General features: G+C 49.0%; 7 protein-coding genes across 7 annotated transcripts; 5 read left to right on the top strand and 2 right to left on the bottom strand.

Moving 5' to 3' along the window:
* Positions 1–508: 508 nt before the first annotated feature.
* On the bottom strand, positions 509–1,609 carry VFPPC_11145 (heat-labile enterotoxin alpha chain domain-containing protein; the record flags this gene model as incomplete). The annotated part of the gene is made up of 1 exon (XM_018289407.1): positions 509–1,609. The coding sequence occupies one exon, from the start codon at positions 1,607–1,609 to the stop codon at positions 509–511; it is 1,101 nt and encodes a 366-aa protein (XP_018140279.1).
* Positions 1,610–4,272: 2,663 nt separating this feature from the next.
* Positions 4,273–4,587, top strand: VFPPC_18063 (hypothetical protein; the record flags this gene model as incomplete). The annotated part of the gene is made up of 1 exon (XM_022429722.1): positions 4,273–4,587. The coding sequence occupies one exon, from the start codon at positions 4,273–4,275 to the stop codon at positions 4,585–4,587; it is 315 nt and encodes a 104-aa protein (XP_022285282.1).
* Positions 4,588–5,193: 606 nt separating this feature from the next.
* Positions 5,194–5,946, top strand: VFPPC_14878 (F-box-like domain-containing protein; the record flags this gene model as incomplete). The annotated part of the gene is made up of 1 exon (XM_018292646.1): positions 5,194–5,946. The coding sequence occupies one exon, from the start codon at positions 5,194–5,196 to the stop codon at positions 5,944–5,946; it is 753 nt and encodes a 250-aa protein (XP_018140277.1).
* Positions 5,947–6,127: 181 nt separating this feature from the next.
* VFPPC_11142 (ankyrin repeat protein) lies at positions 6,128–8,128 on the bottom strand (the record flags this gene model as incomplete). The annotated part of the gene is made up of 1 exon (XM_018289405.1): positions 6,128–8,128. The coding sequence occupies one exon, from the start codon at positions 8,126–8,128 to the stop codon at positions 6,128–6,130; it is 2,001 nt and encodes a 666-aa protein (XP_018140276.1).
* A 1,614-nt stretch (positions 8,129–9,742) lies between these two features.
* On the top strand, positions 9,743–10,681 carry VFPPC_11140 (F-box-like domain-containing protein; the record flags this gene model as incomplete). Its single annotated transcript, XM_018289404.1, has 1 exon — positions 9,743–10,681. One exon carries the CDS (start codon positions 9,743–9,745, stop codon positions 10,679–10,681), a length of 939 nt encoding a protein of 312 aa, XP_018140275.1.
* A 410-nt stretch (positions 10,682–11,091) lies between these two features.
* Positions 11,092–12,384, top strand: VFPPC_11139 (subtilisin-like protease Pr1B; the record flags this gene model as incomplete). Its single annotated transcript, XM_018289403.1, has 4 exons — positions 11,092–11,358; positions 11,404–11,589; positions 11,633–12,142; positions 12,190–12,384. 4 exons carry the CDS (start codon positions 11,092–11,094, stop codon positions 12,382–12,384), a joined length of 1,158 nt encoding a protein of 385 aa, XP_018140274.1.
* Positions 12,385–12,958: 574 nt separating this feature from the next.
* On the top strand, positions 12,959–13,621 carry VFPPC_14877 (thioredoxin-like protein; the record flags this gene model as incomplete). The annotated part of the gene is made up of 1 exon (XM_018292645.1): positions 12,959–13,621. The coding sequence occupies one exon, from the start codon at positions 12,959–12,961 to the stop codon at positions 13,619–13,621; it is 663 nt and encodes a 220-aa protein (XP_018140273.1).
* Positions 13,622–14,847: the final 1,226 nt, after the last annotated feature.

The following is a 14,847-nucleotide window of genomic DNA, read 5'->3' on the forward strand; positions in this document are numbered from 1 at the left end:
TCATTTGACACATTTGGGGGTTAACGACTCAAGTATTTCGTCGAAATCATGATCAAAGTGAGAGAACATGGGAAGTAGGCACGGTGGGCGACGCTTGCTGGAATACTCAAGTAGTCATCTTGCGATCTAGCGGACAGTAACTCTTTGCGTCAGGGTATATCTACGACCTTTAACATAATTGCTTTAAAACTTTTATGGTAACGCTTGGTTTTTTGTAAATCCTACTGTCTAGTTCCGGTTTTTTCCCAAAGATTCCGTTGGGTATTAACACTATAACAACTGACCATCGTATTATTCAATATCCGGTAACACTCTACTATTCACTAGTGGTACAAGATACAGACTAGGCTCGTTTTGCGCACAACAACTCCATTTAAACCAGCAACAGGCCTTATTCCCTGGCTGAAAATCAAGAGGTAAGTAAATAGAGCCAAGTCCGACTGGCCCACAGCTGGAACGAACCGCGTTCTATGGAACAATACTAGAGTACACATGGAAAGTGGCAACCCTATTCCAATAACGACGCCAGGGTTCTCAATATCCATCCAATGACCCCGCGAACGACAGAAGCTTCTCCCAGTGCAGCCATCTCAGCAGCTTCAGCAGCCTCAACAAGCTCAGCCGCCTCAATAGCCTCTGCAGCCTCAGCCGCCTCAGCCGCCTCAAGCTCCGCCGTAACCTCAAGAGTCTCTGCTTCTGCCGCCGCAGCCGCGATCTCAACGCTGTTCAAGCCTTCGGGGACTTCTCCACCATCCAGACGCGCAATGAGATCCCTGGCACCCAGAGGATCCGCTTCAACAAAGCCCAGCGGTTCCCGGAACGACGCAGCAGCTTGCGGCACAGCAGCATCCGCCTGTATCTTGGCCCGAAACTCCGCCAAGTTGGTTGAAGCCTTTTTGCCTTTGTATTGTTTCCATGGCTCCTTCTCCCATCTAGCAATGTCGTCCTTCCTAGTACCGAATGAGGCTAGTTGAGGCTGGGCGCCGCTTCCTCGCAGAGGGAGGTATCTCTCGTTGAATGCTGTGTTTCTCGTGTAGATGCTCTCAACCAAATCGCCGCTCTTCAACTGCTTTACAATCTCGTCCCTATTCTTTAGGATGTCCTCAGCGGCATACCATCCCTCGATTTGGTCAAAGGGAACACCTTCCACAGCAAGATGCTCAGCTTGCCCCTCGAATCCCTTCTGCACGTTTTCAATTCCAATAGACTTTTCCATATCGACGAACTTGGGGTCGGTGCTGATGCGGTAGACATAGCCGGGCTTTGCGCCTGCCTCTATCTGCTTAACTTTGAATCCGGCTGCAAACTTGACGGCTTCATTAGGATCCGTGCTTGCCGACACGAACTGGGTAATGTCGGGGATTTTGCCACCATGATGCTTGAACAAGCTGCTGCCGGTTTCAAGTTGTCTGGCAGTTATAGGCGGCCCTGTCTTGACCCGGGCGTAAAAGCCGCCAGCGCGTCTGATGTCGTCGGGAGTTCTTAAATCGCCTCGCCAGACTGTCGAGACCAAGTCGTCGTCTGCCCTGCGGTGGAGGACATGGCTGTCTCCATACCCAAGGAAGAGCAGGAGCGTCGTCCATAGGATGAACGAAAGCCAGTTTCGCATCATTGCAAGACTGTTAGTTAAAGAATGCTTAGAAAGATCTAGTTTATAATGAGGTGCACAACTGCCGTATAAGATGGTTCATCTGTTCAACGGAAGACATGGCAAGATTTACTGTTTATTTATATGTCAGAATGGCAACATGTTACTCTATTAGATTCTACTGTTCTGATAAGTCAAATTGTGTAATCTCTTTTCCAAATGCGAGTATATTGATGATCATGCTTAACAAATACCCAAACTGCTTGGCGGAGTCTTAATTTCATATGCTTATACCCAGTCTACGCGTCAATTTGAGGATTCGAGTTGTTGACGATTCAGCATCCAAGCCCAAAAGACACCCACTGCTGAGTTTTACGGACCGATCAATATGATGGCCTTTGTGGGGCATCATCTCATTCTTTCGGCAGGCTAATAGCTATGCTTGGCATTGTGGGTGATGGTGTGTCATGTGGTCTTGGGCTCAGCAGTCGTACTTTTCGATAAGAAGCACCGCCAAGCCTGGGCCAGGGATTACATTTGATGATTTAAGTACCGAAGCATGGTGCCTGATCGGACGACAGCATGAAGTTGACATGACACAGATGTGCCTCGCAATAATCATAGCATGAGCCAATGAGATGCCCCGATATGAAATAATTTTCACGATCATGCACCGTAATTAGTATATGCAAAGACTTGGCATATGATAACAGCTTGATGCTTACCATGTGCGATTGCAAGAAAAGGCTTCCAAGCTACCTTTATTCTCTGTATATATACTCCAGGCCCTCTGTATCCTGCAGATGAGCTACTAGCGTTACGACTTAGGACGACAAATACATATCCGTCTGTATATATACTACCGGCAATCGCAGCAATTCACCAACTAAGTATTAACTTTACTTCAAGACAAACTTCCAAAGCAAGCATGAAGCTCCCCAGTTCCACTGTCGTCCTCTCAGGGCTTTTATTCCTAGGCGCCAGTTTCAGCAATGCCGAGAACACAACTTCGAAAAGAGCCATCGACAACATTGTCGAATCGAATGAGATCCCCCCGCTTGAGAAGCCTGCTCCCCCAGTTAAGTTGGAGCCAAGGAAGATCAACTGCGAGTTTCTGCTGCTCCAATCGGAGGTTGATTGCAGTGGAGTGTCTCGCAAGACCTGCGATCTCCTTAGCTGGTTGCATGCTGTAAGTTCCTTCACCCTGCTATACGTCTAACAACCTTGACTAACTTTGTGTAAATAGGGATGCAAAAAGGTAACAATCTGGTCCAAACCAGAGGTGAACCACTGCTGACCCTGAAACAGGCTCCTGAGTGCGCTCAAGCCCAGGGAAAGGAGGCCAAGAAATGCTGCGACAATGCAGACCGGCTTCCTTTTGGTGTAAGTTGGCTTATATATAAAATGTATAGTTTCAGCAGCTAATTAGGCAGGCTGGCGTATACTACACGGGTTACATGCGAGCATGTGCACCGCACTATACGCTTCAGTGGTCCGATCGTCCTGACTTTAAGGATCTTCCATGCGGTTCTGGCCAGGACTGCACCAACGGCTTGAGCAAGGGTCTTTGTGATATGCGCGGTTGGGAGGATGCCGTACGTTGTTCATTTTCTGATTCTTCCCATGTGTAGATGACTGACTGTTTCAACTAGGGTTGCCAGCAACGCGCGAAATGCGATGCCAAGATCAAAGATGCTAGTGAGCTGGAGCAATGCTGTAAAGAGTGGCCGGAGAAGCCAGAGGTAAGTGGGAAGTTGTGAGGCCGTCAAATATGCGACTAATCGTAAGGAACAGGGCCTCTTCTCTAAATTGTATCAGAGTCGTTTCGATCTCAAGTGTCTGCGGAAGTGATGGCATCTCGGTGGGAGACCATGAATACAGTGAGGCTGAATGAGGGGAAGCCAAGTCCTGGAATGTCTGTCGCATTTGCTGCTTTACTTTTCTACTATTATAGTAAATAGACTGATGCGACTATTGTGGATGCGACTTCAGAATGTAACGTAGTCTCTGTGAAAGAGATATTCGTAGATTCTGGACAGAGGTGTACTTGGGTAGATGGCTGTACCTGCATGCGGCTATGATTACCTGTCTAAGCCAAAAGAAACTGACCTATTAAAGAAGTATACGAATAGCTGATGGAGCAATGTGTTAATTAGTAATGTTGATATGTGCAGGGGGCGGTGAATCCATCAACGAAAAAAATTTGGACCATCTCTCTGCATTAGATGCGTTGGCTCTTGCCAGGACAAGTGACCAAGCGGTAATGTCCTTATCTTTTATTTTTTTTTTATGGAATCGCAAGAAACTAGCTACTATACGCCCAAGTTACGGAAATTGAGGATCAATGATGCATGAATGCCCAGGGACCAGATGCTCAACATCTCTGACTCAGGAACCAGGTGACGATGCCGCGCCAAGCCAAGCTCCACACTCTATTGGACTATAACTACTCGATCACGTCCGCCGCTCAAGTCCTCCTCTGTTGTCAACGTAAGATGTTCAACTACAGAGTACATCTGAATCGACTAGCACTCTGGCTTCGGCCTGCCGCAATGGCGAACACAAGCCCGCAACCACTGCAATCGGCATCTCGAGCGGCCAGCTCTGAATGGGACACAAAGCCCATTCTCAACCCAGTAACCGCACTCTGGAACTTATCCATCTCCCCAGCAGATGCGAACAAAATGATCAAAGGCTCTATCCCGCAGGCAATGGAAGACAAGTGGCTATGCTACTCCGATGCACCAGACGCTCGAGGGGCTATATACGTTCATTTATGCCGCAGCTGGACCATGGCAGAAATACTGGTGCTTCAGCTGCAATCCGCTAATGCAGTCGATACGGATCAGAGTTGGATAATTACGGAAATTACATGGGCGAGGAAGGAGGGAAAGCAAGACCTGGGCGAGGAGGCGGCTAAGGAAGACGCCGCTGAGATTTGTAATGGAGTCTTGAAGTGTGACTTGCCGGTTGAGGATGAGAGTGAATTGGATGAGTAGATGGTTGTCTGACAACACCCCTTCATGTTGATGGCTCTGTATGTTTAGTTTGAGATGGGCGCATTTGGTGTTTCTCAACTCGGGTGTGTGGTCAAGTGTACACTGCGACTTGTTTGGATGGTTGAACGATAACGGCAAAAAGTCCCTGTATCAGGCAAATAGAAGCTTTTTGAGGTTGCATCTGAAGGTGAAATTATTCGGAATTGAATACCGGTTCACCACTCAAATACGGCATTTGCAGTTGTTGAGAACAATCGCCAGTTCATAAATATGAGACTTGCCTACCCTAGACGTATCCTACATCCCCCTTGAAAACTGTTTAAAGTCATGATATATCCCATTCTATGTAAATATTATTTCAAGAGTATGTTATATTCTTATTTTTATTCAGAATAGAACCTACATCATTTTTTACCCCGTGTACCTTGGGTTTCGCTCCAAATGTAGACATGGAATGTTGTGCCTTGGGATTGTGGCATTTGCGACCCCTCACCAATCTCACCTGCCCAACTTCAACCTCACATCAAACATCTGTCATATCACGCTGGTGACAATGCAGGCGGACTCGCCGGCCACACCAAATATTCCCTCCCCCAAACTCTCACGATGAGTCTGAACAGCTTATCAACCGAAGTCCTCTCCATCATTGTCAGCTTCCTCGTCACCTCGCCAAACCGAGACCAGCGTGCGATCCGCAACGATCTCCACAGCCTCACCCTTTCCTGTCGCCGCCTCAAAGACGTCGCCACACCCATTTTATATCGACTCATCAGCGTACCAAATGGCTCATCGGCGACACGCCTATTCCACACGCTCATTCACAATCCTCGCATCCGGCCGCTTATTCGCGAGCTGCGCGTCCACAGAGGCACCAGACGAACGAGGATGGATCGGCTCGACGGCAGGAGTGTGTGGCCCCCAGAGCCTGTTGAGCTGATTGATGCACCCAAGACGGACATCCAAGGTGTCGACCCGAGTGCCAATGGCTTCTTTGAGGCCAACTTTGAGCATGCCTGTCGATCAACGTTCAAGTCTCTCGACTGGCACATCGACGAGTTCTCAGCTGATGACGCCAATGTATTTGCTTTGGGTGAATGCAGTGCCCTGGTCGATGGATCTTTGACGTGGGATAAGTTGGATGAATTAGGTCACATACAGTTGACGTCGTCTATTCTGGTTGGGATTCTGTGCCTGACCCCCAAGCTGGACGACGTGCGATTGCCGGTTTTGATCGACCAGCCGTATGAGATTCTCGAGAAGAGGATTCGAAAAGCTCGTATGAAGGGATGTCTGCGGATGAAGAGCATGCCTCAATTGGCGAGCTTTGGAACGGTCAGCGAGTGGGCGTCTCTGATTTGAGTGGACTTCGCATTCTAGGGCAACACTTGCGTCTCATCTGCAACTGACGACACGTCAGTGACATAACGTCGATGGATTTGATACTATTCTGACACACCTCTTTCAAGTCGGCGCTACGTATCGAGCGTAACTCATAGACCCATTCTATCTCCCGTAATCAAGTAAGTTCATCTCCCAGCGCCTAGGCGTTCGATACGCGCATATAGTCCTTGTACTTATCCGCGATATATTTAGTCGGATTTGGGACCCAAACCGCCGACTGCTGTGGATGAGATGCATCGAGGCAGCTCGCATTGGACGTACACTCAACACACATGTAAAACTCGCCGCCACAGCAGATTGTACAACGTGTCGCAGTATCAAAATTGAATCGACGTGCGCAAACATCGCAAGGACGCTTGGATGTCCTAGCACTGCTCGGTTCGCCCACAGCCGTTACATCTTGAGCATCCCGAGGCTCTTCCTTGCCATACTCCCTGGCGAATCGTCTTAGCAAATTGATGAGGCGCGAGCTACCGCAGCGATTGGCCCAATACCACAGACTATGACTTCCGTAAACTCTATCCTTGGAATCAAACAGCCATGGGTCAACCGCCAAGAGATCCTCCGTTATCCCACTATGTCCATTTCTGACGGCTGCGAAAACTGGCATTGAACCAAAATAATTCGCCCTGCGCGTATTTGCCCTAGAGGCGAGCAACTCCTTTACAATCTTGTCTTTTCCGTCTCTCGCAGCAATGAACAGCGGTGTTCGGCCAGTGTGGTCCCGTGAGTTTAGTAATTCGGCTCCGGCTGGGGTTCGGAGTAGCCACTGCGTAAGGGATAGGTGACCACACAGAGCAGCCATGTGCAGACATGAGATCCCATTTCCCTTGGCCACGGATTCAATCCTGTGTCTGCGCTGCAACAGACACTGGACGACCTGGATGTTGCCACTAGCGCACGCCAGATGCAGAGGAGTGGCATTGTCGTGCGGCGTTTCGGCTGCGGAGATGGCACCATGATTCAACAGTGCAGTCGTTATATCCAAAAGACCGTTCAAAGCTGCCACATGGAGAGGCATCAACCCAGAACTTCCCACCACATTGGGGTTCGCACCTCGACGAAGTAGGAGGTTGACAGTTTGAGGATGATTCTTCTCCACGGCCGCAAACAACGGAGTGTCGCCCTGAAGATTGCCAACTTCGATACTGACGCCAGCATCAAGCAGCATGGATGCAACAGCATGCGATCCACGCCTCGCAGCGACGTACAAGAGGGACTCGTTTGGTTTTGTCGCTGGTGGCACGGCCGGCACACCGGCTTGAAGGTGTAGCTGAACGAGTTCAGCGCTGCCCCTATGGATTACACTCAACAGCGTTTGCGCATCGGCTCCATGGCCCTGTGTTTCTCTCATGAGAAAAGTAGCCGCGGCATTTTGGCAATACCGAATCGCGAGACGAAGCGGAGTTGACCCGTCGACGGTTGTAACACCAGGATGAGCGCCATACCTCAAAAACACCATCAAAACGTCTACTCTTCCGTGCATCGCCGCCAAGTGCATTGGACTGAAGTGTCGATTCATTTGGTCATGCACATTGGCACCATGCTCCAAAAGGAGATTGGCAATGTCAGCGTAACCTTCTTGCGCGGCTATCTCCAACGCCGTCTCCTCAGTCGCTATCCGCGCCGGATCTGCGCCCCGGTCGAGTAGAATTTTGACGCATGCAAGACAATTGCTTCTTGTTGCATTGGCCAAACACTCCCAAGGCCGTTGTGGGTTAATCGTAGCGCCAAAACCTTCAAACAGTCGAGTGAGAATATCGAGCCGTGGCCAGGCACAAGCTTCTTCAACAAGCGTCGACAGCTCGTCCGAAGTGAATGGCACGTTGCCACGACTCGCGGCGACAAGGTCCAACACGTTTGAATGACCACGACATGCAGCGTGGCAGGCCAAATCGAATTTCGCAATGGAAATGCCGCATGTTGCTGCTCGCTGGAGAATATCGACTCGGCCGTGGCATGCTGCCCACTGCGTTATACCTCCATACCGACCATGTACCTCGTCATACTGGTACAGGCGGAGCAGTGCTATTTGACTGAGCAGATGGCCTGTCTGGGCGACATGGAAGAGGTCGGGTTCTGAGGAGAGATGTCCGACTATAATGTGGAGGAGTTCGTTTGGAAGATTCGTGATGTGCATCTTGCTGTTGATGAGCGACCGAAAATTGAGTGAGGAATAAGAGTTGAGCAGCAGTTTTGAGAGCACAAAGGTTCTATAAATATGTGAAACGGCTCATTGTCAAAACACGTCAAGTGAATTGTAATCTGCCTAAAGGTTCCATGCAGTGAATTCCCATATTTACAGGCTTAACATTCCAAATATTAATACTACTGCAAACGCAGCAATGAGCGATTTTGTCGCTAACAGTTCATGTTGGTGCTGTGCGCACGGGTCGCGCTGGGTTCTTGGAGTTGTGAAGCTATCTCACGCACGAATCACGATGAATGGGGAAGTGAATATCTACGATTAGTGTGGGCAGAACTGTGAAACTTACAGTAAGGGCTTCACGGCATGTACGGATCTCGTTGAGGTTAATGGAGCAGTTCACAGAATCTTTTTATTCAAGGTGTTGGTTAGACTGGATGGAGTAGATGATGATGGTGGCGACTTGGATGTTTTGAGCTGTGTATTGATCGTGGTTCTGTGAAGTTGATTCCGCGTGTGCGAGTTGACACAAGAGAATGCAAAGTATACTGGTTGTCAAAAATCTCACTGTTACGAGCATATCTCTTATACAGTCCAGTTCTGATATGTCTAACAATTTAAACTGTTGTACCACTTATCCAGTAGTACAGTCAGTTGTCAAGTTGTGATATTTCTCCCAGGCATAAAAAGCCAAACTGGGCTGCCCTTAAAGAACGCAAAGCGCAAAAGAAGAAGATGCATGGGCAGCAGTATTCATTGGTTAACCCGCATCATTGCCCCGGGTTTCGCACATCCGGGGACGCAAGGGCCTGCAGTGAAAGCAGGGGCATCGTATTAAGGACCATATCAAAACACGCTTCACATCCTTGATAAGCTTTGTACAGCTTTTTACGTCTCTACCTGTGTTGCAGATTGACATGGTTGGAATGTTCACTCAGTTTATCGCAAGATAGCTATGGAAATGAGGGTCGGGAACTGGATTCAAATTGATTCTGTTCTATCTGGCTATCTAGGAAAAAGTTGGAAGACATGACTGCTTTTATAAACAGATTTGAGGGATATCCCAGATATCGAGGAAAAGGCTCAGAAAAGGAAAGGTCGGGGCAAAACGGTCAAACGACGGAACAAAATGGTCAGGACGGAAGGAAAGGCAAGGTCAGAGCGGCTCTCGTTACCATCATTCAATGAGGACCATGCGGTGCTGCATGGCAGCACTATGGCTGCACTATGTAAGGGAACATTGAAGGCTATGTTTTCTACTTGCGTCTGGCCTAGTCGCAGAACTAACATACTTGACACGTAAACTTCCGTTCTGGTCGTATTCCGTAATTCTGGTATTCAAGGCTTTTGAAGATATGGGGTGGAGTCGGAGTAATACGAAGAATAATAAACATCGTGTCTGCCTGGATTGACTTGCGAATGCCTTGGCTGAGAATATATAGCTCTAGCCAGACTTTAATGCTGATGCCTGCCTGGTCAAGTTCATTTCAACATTGCGCGTTATCGGCCAACCACCAAAGTTGCGCAAACAGACTTGTTCAACTCTTGGTATTCAACTTGGAATTTTCACCATATTCGGCATCTTTTTGTATTGTGCAGATAGCCATCATGGCTGGAATCCGAGCAAAAGCACAACATGTAATCCGAATACTCACATCTTCACGACTCAAAAAAACATCCGAACCACGATCCAACTCCAAAACCCGAAGCAAGAGCCATAGCACAGCTCGGGCTCATCCAGCCTTGCAGATCCCAGAATTGCTCGACCTCATTCTTTGGCATTTAGATCCACGCACACTCCTCACTACCGCGCAGAGAGTTTCCAGAACCTGGTGCCAAGTCATCCACACATCACCGCGCCTTACTCGACAATTATTCTCTACGCCTTCACTTCAGCCTTCAACTACACAATGTCGTGTCTTTTGCCCCTTGGTAGAGGACCTATTCCCAGGCTGGATACGGGTCATCGACACAACGAAAGACACAAAAATGGGCATGAAAGCCTTTAACACCACCAAAGCAACTCTCCAGTTCCGCAACTGCCTACCATTCAAGGCCAGCGCATCTGATAACCCATACCTCCGTAACGGCGCATCGTGGATGGAAATGCAAGTCGCCCACCCACCGATTACAAACATCGCCATCAACATCATGTACTGCAACTTGCAGCACTCGCAAACAAACCTCATACAAAAAACGTACCCCACGGGCATGCGACTACTGGACCTGTATGCACTGATTCTTCAATGGGTATCTCGGGGATGTCAACCGCGCAGGTTCCAAGTCGTGCGTGCGGTGGCGGGGAACATCCAGGCCCAGCATATTCCGCTGGCTAGTATGCTGTTCACGCCGCTGTTTCGCCCGTATAATGGGATACAGCACTACAAGTTTGATGGCCTGGATGCAGATTTGTTCGTGGAGCTGCAGACGCCGCAGCCGTGTTGTCCCTCACCGATGAGCGAGGAAGAGAGGCAGTTCTGGGAGAATTGCGGGCGGGCGTTTCTCGAGACGGAGTACTATGAGAGGTACTACCATGAGGATTACTAGGGTGTCACGAAACCGGAGATGCGTGAGAGCTGAACTTTCAAGTCCCAAATCGGCAGGCGGAAGTTGTTAACTTGTGAGGGGTGCACCTGAATTAACCCTGTCTGCAAGCTTACTTAGACTCTGCTTGTCAAAAACTCCAGCAAGAGCGAAGATCAGCTCAAGATCTAGGCAGTCGACTGGTTTGGTGTAACCCACCCCGCTCGGAAAACGGTAGAAATAGGATGGCAATATTTTGGTATTTGCAGACCTCTATTAAATAGGTTATTCGTATAGGTGGTTCAGGTCCCAAGTATTGTGTTACGTGGATGTAACGCCTTGAACAGTATATAGTGGATTGATAAGAAGGGTTCCCTCAACTCATGTCAACTAGACCTGGTCAAGCAGACTTTATTCACACAACATCAGACAACATGCGCAGCTTTATTGTGCTACTGCTCTCTGCAGTGGCATCCACCACAGCTGAGCGAAACACCCTCGCACCGTTGTTCAAACCACAGAACATTATTCCAGATAGCTACATCGTCAAGTTTAAAGACTCCGTCTCAGCAAACAGCTTCGACAACACGGTCGCTTCCTTTCTTGACAAAAGTCAACATGTTTACGGCGCCGGTGCGTTTAAAGGATTCGCAGCAACGCTGAACTCAGGTGCGGTTCGGGAGCTAAGGCGTCATCCTGATGTACGTCTCCCTTAACATCTATACGGCTCCCATCTAACAACGTAGGTGGAATTTATTGAACACGATGCCATCGTCACTATCAACGGATTCGTAGAGCAGAAAAACGCCCCGTGGAACTTGGCGCGCATTTCTCACCGCAAACGAGGCTCAACATCATACGTGTACGACGACAGCGCCGGAGAAGGAACATGCTCATACATCATCGACACCGGCATCGACCCTACACATCCTGTAAGTAGACCATTGAAGATCCATTCCGGTACTAACAACCTAGCAATTCGGCGGCCGCGCGCAAAATGTAAAAACATTCGTCAACCAAACCACCGATGGCAACGGCCACGGCACCCACCTCGCCGGCATAATAGGCAGCGTCATCTACGGTGTAGCCAAGAAGACGAAAATCTATGGCGTGAAATGTCTCGATGACCAAGGCTCAGGGACCATTTCCAACATCATCGCTGCGATGGATTTCGTCGCAAAGGACTCCAAAACACGGGGGTGTCCGAAGGGTGCGATGGCGAATATGAGTCTCGGGGGTAGTTATTCTGCTGCTGTCAATAAAGCAGCCGCTTCGCTTGTGCAGTCTGGTGTGTTTGTCTCTGTTGCGGCGGGGGGTTCTAACACTGATGCGAATTCTACGTCGCCTGCTTCGGAGGTGACTGTTTGTACGGTGGGTGCTAGTACGGAGAGGGATGAACGGGCGAGTTATTCCAACTATGGGGCCGTTGTTGATATATTTGCGCCGGGGGGGAATATTTTGTCGACGTGGTTGAAGGGGAAGACGGTGAGTTGCGATACCTTGTGGTTGAATGTGAGCTGATGAAGGTGTAGAATACGCTTTCCGGATCGTCCATGTCTGCTGCGCATATTACCGGGCTGGGGGCGTATATTGCTGCACTGGAGGGATTTCCTGGTGCGGAAAAGCTGTGCAAGAGGTTGCAGGAACTGGCGACGAAGGATGTGTTGAGTAATGTGCCCAAGGGAACGCCTAATTTGTTGGCGTTTAATGGGAATCCGTCTGGATGATTGAATGTATCTTGACTCTGTATCTTGACAATGGAGGGGAGAGAGTTGAAAGATGCTCAGCTGTGGTTGATGTGTATGCTTGCTGGAAGCCTCGGTTGTATAGAGATGTTTCATGACAAATGCATAGCAAATTGAACCGAGGTATATCTGTCCTATACAAAGTAACAATGCGATATCGTATAAATAAAAGGGTCGTGGCAGATCAGATATACTCCGTTCCTTGCAAGAAGATTCCAAATTCGGTGCGGATCAATCGGCCCCACGCGATAAGAAAGTTAGAACAATTATGCCATCAACTCCGGAATTCATGCTTGAATTAATGGAGCTCCGGGCATGCGAGAAGAGTGGATGATGGATGATAAATGATGGATTGTGAGCCGATGACGCCTTAGAGTTTCGCACGTTGACACAATTGAACCGTGACCCAATTGCATCCAGTCTTCTTATTTGAAGCTGCATTTCCCCTCTTCTCTCCGTCACCTCACAACTTCAACCGCAGCTTCAACCACCGCCAAACCATCATCACATCACATCAATTACATTCACCCTTCACATTTTTCATCGCAGCATCATCATGGCCGTCCCGCCAAAATTCGCCGCCCACAAACTTGATCTCGGCCCCTCCGCCGCATCAACCTCCGCCGCTCCCCATTCCACACACACCTTCGAATTCTACGTCGACTACTGCTGCCCATTCTCGTCCAAGCTCTTCCTCACACTCACCAACCACGTAATCCCAGCCATTCGTGAAAAATACGACGGAGACAAAACCTGGAAATCAGGCATCACCTTCATCTTCCGCCAGCAGGTCCAGCCATGGCACCCGTCGTCCACGCTCATGCACGAAGCTGCCTTCGCGGTGCTGCGCCTCGCCCCCGAGAAATTCTGGGAATTCAGCTCCCATCTGTTCAGTCAGCAAAAGAGCTTCTTTGATGTAAATGTCGTTAATGAGACGAGAAACGCTACCTACAAGCGTTTGGCGGACCTTGCGGGTCAGGTTGGCGTTGATGCAGCTCAGGTGTACAAATTGCTGGAGATATCGGACAAGCCTGCGTCTGATGGGTCGCTCAACACTGGAAATCAGGTCACGAATGATTTGAAGGTGGTTACGAAGATGAATAGGTTGATTGGGGTGCATGTCACTCCGACGGTGGTGTTTGATGGCGTTGTGCAAGACACGAGTTCGGGGTGGACGAAGGAGCAATGGATGGAATGGCTGGGCGAGAGAGTTGCTTAAGCGATGAAACATGTTGTCACGAGTGGTGGTTCAATGCTTGATGAAGTTTCGGTGTATTTGCGGTGCCATTAGTTGTAGGGAAACTTCTGCAGCTGCATGACCTGCGGCATAGAAACGTACAATAAGACGGGAAGTTGGACGGAGGTTGCTCGCCCCCAACTGCGAGTGAGAAACCATAACCATAAACACATTCCGAATTAAACGAGGCTTTGGTGTGAGTTCACGTACAATCTGTCTGGATGGTCAAGTGGTGGATGGAAATCATCACCTAAGACCTCAGCTTCAGGTACGAAGTAATAGCAGCAACTTAAGCTACTTACTATTGAACTTAAATTCACAAGAGATGGTGAAGTCGCGTCACTGCGATTGGCTCGATGCTTTCCATGATATGCATAAACGAAAGCATTCAGTCGCTGTTTTGCGCCGGCCCCCATGCAGTCTTCAATGATACGGAAACAAGGAAGAACCAAAATAGTAAATGCCGTGATGCGCCTTTTCGCATGATCTTTGTGACACCTCACTCTGTGTTCTGTGGCTGCATCGGATAATTCTATCTGGAGGCACGCATTGTGAGCTCTAATCGGCATTCGACATTGCCCCTGCAGACTGGAGTTGGACTTTACCAGCGAATAAACGACTTGGTTATTACAGAGACAGGGCTGACTGGCTGCATATGGGATTCGCCAACCAGGACACTGGTTTGACGACACGGTTGAAAATGTCCCGAAATGGATAATTGCGTATACGGTGCCAAGAGTCTGCAGCAAGGTTTGTATCTACTTCTGTGGAAAAGAAGAAACATCCTGTGTGGGCAAAAATAGATGAAGGCTTACCAGGATAATCAACGACGGCATCGAAGCATCGTCAATTGACTCAGATCATGCTTGGAGCCAAAATCAACCAATTACTTGAACAAGTCAGTCACATAGTGATTGCAACAGTAAACCCACCCCCAATAATCAACTCTGGAAGTCAGTGTGAATGCTTCTCAACGCAGCATCATGCCAAGCTTCAGCCAAGCTACGCCGGGAATTGCACCTCCCATCTCCAACCCAAGATCGGCATACTCCCGAGCAAACACCACTGCCGAATCCAGTCACTCAAATTTCCAGTCTGCACCTAACCCATAACGTATCAACAGCCGCCACGGCAACAGCCCATGGAATACGAGATGCGCCATCCCTCGCTTCGTCCAGTGGCGGCAGCTAACCCAGGCGTGGCTTGCG

The sequence above is a fragment of the Pochonia chlamydosporia genome, chromosome 6, assembly GCF_001653235.2.
Source record: "Pochonia chlamydosporia 170 chromosome 6, whole genome shotgun sequence".
Lineage (NCBI taxonomy): Eukaryota > Fungi > Ascomycota > Sordariomycetes > Hypocreales > Clavicipitaceae > Pochonia > Pochonia chlamydosporia.